General features: G+C 45.3%; 2 protein-coding genes across 2 annotated transcripts in view; one reads left to right on the top strand and one right to left on the bottom strand.

Annotated features, from left to right (window-relative positions):
- Positions 1-836: 836 nt before the first annotated feature.
- LOC135370313 (sideroflexin-3-like) lies at positions 837-2,284 on the bottom strand. Its single transcript, XM_064604033.1, has one exon. The coding sequence runs from the start codon at positions 2,029-2,031 to the stop codon at positions 1,075-1,077; it is 957 nt and encodes a 318-aa protein (XP_064460103.1). The 5' UTR covers positions 2,032-2,284; the 3' UTR covers positions 837-1,074.
- Positions 2,285-5,234: 2,950 nt separating this feature from the next.
- The window catches only part of LOC135371034 (uncharacterized), a 50,873-nt gene continuing 49,622 nt past the window's right edge, over positions 5,235-6,485 (top strand). Inside the window, exon 1 of the mRNA XM_064605004.1 lies at positions 5,235-5,453. The gene's annotated coding sequence lies outside the window, so the exon portion shown is untranslated. The remainder of the gene's footprint in view (positions 5,454-6,485) is intronic.

Here is a 6,485-nt window from a genome sequence, read left to right as displayed (position 1 = left end):
CTTCCAAAACATCATGACACGGCTAGAGAGTAAAGAACATGATGTAAACAAAGCAAGACGGCTGCATATTTTGCCACCACTATACCTTGTACAGCCTGAGCAAAAAACGAGCTGAACTGGGCTGCTCAAAATTTTATAGCCAGGGTGAATGGCATTTTTGTTTTGTTATAATTACTATTGTGGTTTATTATGGGTTATATGTTCCAAACTGACAGTGATACCACGTGACAGCACCATTTGAAACGTGCAATATAAAAGAACAGCTTTCTGTCATTTTTTGGGGGGGGGCAGTAAAGGATGGGGGGATAAAACCCACAAAAGACCGACAGTCAAATGTACGAGAAGGTGTAGAGTGTGTTGGTTAAGTATCATCGTAACAAACAAGCCCTCCGTCTGTGTTTCTTCACGTTTGTCAAGTGAAACTTCATTACATTCACTGCTACACACAATTTCTCCTTCAGAATTACTTCAACTGCAGCAATAGTCTCTGATGTCACTACGTACCAGTTTTTTTTTGGGAGGAGGGATGTTATGAGATTTTTTGGGGGTGTTAGGGGAGTCAGGGGGTGCTGGGAAAGCCACTAGACACTGTCATTTTGCATTCCTGTGTCCAACTACTGTCAACGGTGCCAACTTCTAGCACAAATGGGCACTGTATCACATTTCTATTCTACTTGTACTTTCATTTGAATCTACTCCATACTTGCAGCTCTGAAGTTCTACCCTGCATTTTGATAGTATTCCACTTCCAAAGAAAATGCATGAAATGGGCTTTACATTTAGACATGACAAAATTTCACTGCAAGTTTGTGCCGACGGAAGAATGCAGAAATCAATGTAGCAAACAGAATATTTATTGCTAGAATCACTGATATGCACACACCGTGCATAGAACGGATTGAACTGCTGTACATTCCACAGTGCCGCAATTATGTACAACATGAGTTAAGGCGCTCAGTAAAAAGCTTTGGTTCACGCTTGCTTACATATATAATTATTCGCATTGTATACACGTATACGTATATCACGATCAGCGCGGCACTTAAATGAAAAATACTATGCATCGAAGCCCTGTCACAGCCCCTTGTTATAATACACCGTAGTCGGGGGCTTCGGCAATTTCTTCAGAACCTCCTGAATCTCCGGCTCCAGAGATGAGACCGGGATGCTGCTCTTTTGCGGGAAAAGTGCACAACACATGGGTGTTGCAAACGCCAAAAGCAGACCGCAGAGCCCAACTTGCAACGGAGCGTTGATCCAGGGATACCTTTTCAGAACGCCTTTCTTCTCCAGCCTGTCCATGAGCAGCGGGGGCAGCGTCATACCAGGAGCAGCCATGCCGATCCTGGAGAGCACCACCATCGCAATGGCCCACTTGGCTGCCACCTTCGATTCTCCAACCTTGTTGCCGTTTTCGTCGGACACGGGGATACCGTACCTGAGCTCCCGGAGCCGCATCATCGGGACGTTGACGCAGTTCGCCGCCGCAACCGCACAGAAGGGCACGAAACGGCCGAGAAGCGGAGGTGCTGACTTCACCAGGCTGTTGAGGCCGAGGGCTGTCACCAGTGCTCCGCTCGTGGCCAGCACGTACGATATTCCTAACTGAGAGACGGGAATCGGGGAATCTCCGCTGCGATTCGAGTAGTTGACGACCGCGTTGAATGACTGGTTAATCCACTGCCAAAAGATCACTTGCGGAGTTGTCTTGTAGAAGGCTAGCATGCATCCGGTGATGGACATGTTCATCGGTACTTGCGCTGACATGCGGCCTATAAGTGTGACCTTCTCGCCGGTGTCCGGATGGAAAGCAGAGTCGTAGATGTGCTTCGAGTGCCATAACTTCTCTTCGGTGAGGCCAGGAATGTCTTCACCCTTGCGGTAGCGGGTAACGATGTCACGAGATTCTTCCAGCTGCTGGCCCGTACATAACAGGTTGCCGGGATTGGTGACCGTGAAGAAATGGCGAGCACGTCCCAAGTACGTGCTCTGATCCCACCGGGGTTCGTCGATGTTAATCCGACTTTGCATGGCTCAAACGTCTCAGCTTACTTGTACAGACACCCCGAGGCTCCGAGCAGTGGAATGAGACTGATGCACTCCTGGGTGTTATCGGTTAAGTCAACAATCGATAAGGAAGCCTGACGTTGGAATCGTCTGCGAGATTACTCGCCTGAGGTCGACGTCGCCTGATTGATAGGGTTTGATTGGTATAAAGTGATCTCAACGACAACTACGGAACACTAGACAAGTGGTGGCAGGAAGATTACGCGCACGGCCTTGCTTGAGCCACCTGGCGGTGGATCATAGAAAACAAGCTGAGGACGCAGAACAAGCTTCGTGTGGTGCTTCCCAAGCGGCGCTGTATGAGCGGAGAATGAAAGTGGCGGGATTTTAGTTGTTCGTGCACGTCGACGTTCATGTAAGCGAGGAAGCCTTTGCCCTTTGCAAGTAAATATGAATGAAGAACTGTAGAAAGAGAAAAGTTATGTAACGCCAGCGACGGAAGGATTCTCTTCAATTGATTATGATGTTACTAAATCAGAAGAAAACTAATCTATGTGTCCGTGACATAGAGCTATAGAAACAGAACATCCTTCAAAATCGTACGTAACGAACGAACGCTTGGTGATTGAGACACAGGAGAAGAACAAGAAGAACGCCATAAAGCGCAGCATGACAGCCAGAGGTTGATATCCAAAGCCGTTTAGACATGAATATGTGCGAAATATGGATGCACTATAGTTAGCCAATTTGTATCATTAACATACACTAGGACCACCCTGTGATAACGGGTTGACCAGATGCCTTAGTAGACACAACTTGTCCATTTCGTTGTGCTTGTACGTATATCTTAAGCTTCCTCAAAGTCAAGGAAGCCTTTTTCACAGTTCCGGGGCAATTTCATCGGTTTAATCGAACGCCGTTTCATCGAATCGCTTGTTATTTCGTTGGAATCATTCTGCGTATGCATTCGTATAGAGACCACTCGAGTTACCTCTTCAAAATTTACTCCAAGGAAGTTCCCCCTGTTTGCTAAGAAAACGTCATGAGTTATTACCGTCCACGCCATAGAAATCTTAAGGAGTATCTTAACTCTCTCACTCACTTAACTTAAGTAACTCACGAACACTAACGGTGATTAAATGCACTTCTTGAGTTATTCTGCATCGGGGATACACGCATGTTTTGAAAAAGAAACGACGAGAAGGAAGGGGACTCAGTTCTTGTGATTAAATGCCCTTCTTCAGTTATTCAGCATCGGGGATACACGCATGCTTTGAAAGAGAAACGATGAGAAGGAAGGGGACTCAGTTCTTGTGATTAAATGCACTTCTTCAGTTATTCTGCATCGGCGATACAAACATGTTTTGAAAGAGAAACGATGAGAAGGAAGGGGACTGAATTCTTGTGATTAAATGCACGTCTTCAGTTATTCTGCATCGGGGATACACGCATGAGAAACGATGAGAAGGAAGGGGACTCAGTTCTTGTGATTAAATGCACTTAAGATTTAAGTGAGTGAGAGATTTAACTTGCTCTCTCCGTAAGATTTCTATATGGTCCACGCCTATCCGCCGAGATTGTTGCGATAAGATAAATGCTATCAGATCGCTTTAGGGGGAATGTGCAAAATAAATAAATAAAAACGAGATCCGAGATCCAACGATGTCGGCGCGCTGCGGAGAAATGATGAACTACCGTAGTGTGGATAGCTTCCTCGCGTCGTCTGCTTTTACACGTTTATTTTCCGCGTTCAGAGCAGTAGGTGGAGCATTGGGGAACCGAACAGTGTCGTACCATCGCGGCACAAGTCATCTTCCGGTAAATATATATACAAAAGAATTACGGAAAACAACCATCTTTCTTACCCTCTCATAATGAACTCTCCAACCAATGTCAGTTTCATATTGGTAGTGTTTTTATTTAATCGTTTAAAAGAAAACGATTAAATCAGAAATCAAATGGCAACCGTTCTCCAGATAATAAGTTTTTACGGCAACGCTGAAACACAATTAATGCTTTTCGCGATGTATACAACTGCACGCAAGAAGTCCTGATCATGTATATTGCACGCCTGTTTCTATTTCTGTGCAAGGCCTGATGCCCTTCGTTAGCAGTCCGGTTGTTAATGGATTGCCTCTGCATAGGTGGCTGCAGGTCGTGTAGCATTAATTACTTCCACCTTGCTTTTCGTACTCCTCTGCGTACCTCTGCAAACCTTCACTCACGAGTACTCTCACTCATGCTTAATGCGGTGAATGTGCTGAGCATGCATGAGTGGGCAAACTCGATCAGTAGTGAGTAGTGAGTGAGTACGAGTGAAGGGCAATCACGAGTACCTTATTCTGCTCTTCTGTTCTGCATTGTCTTGTGCAAGCCACTGACACTTTCAGTGAAGTGGTGATCGAAGAAACGGCTTCCGATGAAAGTACATTCGATAAAAGGGAGCCGATGAAACCGGAGTTCAGTGAAATCGTCGAAACACATTTCGGTTAAATGGCGGTCTATGAAACGGAGTTAAATGAAATCTGACAAGATGGCGTAGACGTCAGAAGGCTTTTGGCGTTAAGTGAAACCGCAGGAAAGCCCTCTTTCACTTGTACGCCAGCTAGTTTGTCTTAGTCTATACGTTTTTCATGAATATATGTTGATTGCTGAAACGTCAACTAGGAAATGTTACAAAACGAAAGTTCAATAGCGGAGTCCTTGGAATATCAAGAGGGTAAAATAATACACAGTCCAGCTTGTTGAGAAGAAGGGTAGGCTCTGCCCGAAAGCTCGCGTATTAAATAGTTACTCTGACTTCGTGCTTCATTCTTTCGTTATTTTTCTTGAGTCCTTGGAATCCAATAAAATACAAACAAAAAGAAAGATAAAATAACCCAAACAGCAATCGTTCATATACAAACTCCCTTCGATAAAATAAACAAAAATAGCGACAAATAGATCGACATTTGCCTCTTTCTGAAGAACCTCCAGGCAAAACGAACTGGGCGACGCACACAAGATCACTTTGGTTTCCGTGGTGCCTGTATTTAAGGAACGCCAGCTCGCTTGAGACCTATTAATTTGTTCAACACAAGCACACCGCGCACAAAAAAGAAAAGGAAACAGGGGCGCACCTTCAGGAACCCCCTCAATCAAACGACCGGTTTTCCTTGCAGCTTAAACTTCCCCTCATGGCCGCACCGCTGATTCTCGGCGCGGCGGTCGCCATCTCGTACCGATCCGCCGCCGCCGCCGATGCCGTCTGCTTCGCTTTCCCGCAGCGCTTTTACTTCGGTTGAAGAAGCCGCCCATGGCAGTGTAGCCGGTATATAGCTCTGCTAAGGAGTGAATTATTCCTTCTTTGGTAGTGCTGAGTGACGCAAACAACACCGAATATAAGGATACTATCGCTGCGGCTGTTGACAGTTTTGCAGCACTTGAACTCCTCCGTCGGAGCCAAGGTGAGTCTGGTGTTTCGATCGGAACGATGTTACTTTGGTGGTTGCCGCGCGTGCACCTGTATCTGCGTTTCGTTTGCATCGAAGCCCCAGCGTGCAATCCTGAGGCTAAAGTCCGGTGCGCAGCGACACGCTAATGCATTTTTTTTCTCTTCTAATGAATAATTCGTACTACAACATCGTTCCGTGCAGAACGTGTGTTTGTGCGCGGTGAAACAGAGACCTACAATTGCAAAACAGTGTCGTTTGGCTAATAAATGGTCTGTTTTTTTCGCGAGCTTGAATGCACTTCTAACGGCACCTATTTCATGTGGCGCCGATACGAAGTTACTTCGTGCTTATCGCGGGTTATTCTCTTACGTTCAACGTCCGACCTAAAAAATTGTGTCAGTTAGGGGCCATTCCTTGAGGCATGGCGAGACGTTGCGCAAAAGTATGACGTGCTGATATCGTATAATTATGCACTAACTCACCGCCATCTCTCTGCTGTTTTTCTACGAATTACCACTTCAATATTGATCGTTCCGAGTGGTAGGATGGCAGGCATACCAGCTCTCTAGGCTACGAGGGTAGCTCTCGAATTAGTAGTAATGTCTGTAGTAATAAAATAATAAATAACACAAAAATGACTTTATATTCACGTTTATGCGGTCGTTTTCTACAAGAATTTTATTAATTAATCGCGGTGGCATTAAGCAACGTCGACGATCTTACTCAGATAATCTAATCTGTCTGGATCTCGTTTCTCGGATGTACAAACGTATACGCCTGGGACAATTTGGGGGAGTAAAAAAAACAAAACAAAAAAACGGAGGTGTCATATTACAGCACGTGCTTGCCGTCAATCTTGCTTCAGTGATCCTGATCAGTGTTGTGGGAAGTAGTTTCTGATTTTATCTTCGATGCCGCTTTCTTTGTTATCACAACAACTTTTTGATGCTTGAGTCGATATCTTGCATCGTGCGCTGACAATCTTACTTTTGTGGTTCTCTGGCGCAATTCTTCGTCGCATCCCGCGAAGCATCCAGGGAAATT

The sequence above is a fragment of the Ornithodoros turicata genome, chromosome 10 (genome assembly GCF_037126465.1).
Source record: "Ornithodoros turicata isolate Travis chromosome 10, ASM3712646v1, whole genome shotgun sequence".
NCBI lineage: Eukaryota > Metazoa > Arthropoda > Arachnida > Ixodida > Argasidae > Ornithodoros > Ornithodoros turicata.
The sequence above is the reverse complement of the archived record's forward strand: the minus strand, read 5'-3'. Positions and strand labels throughout refer to the sequence as shown.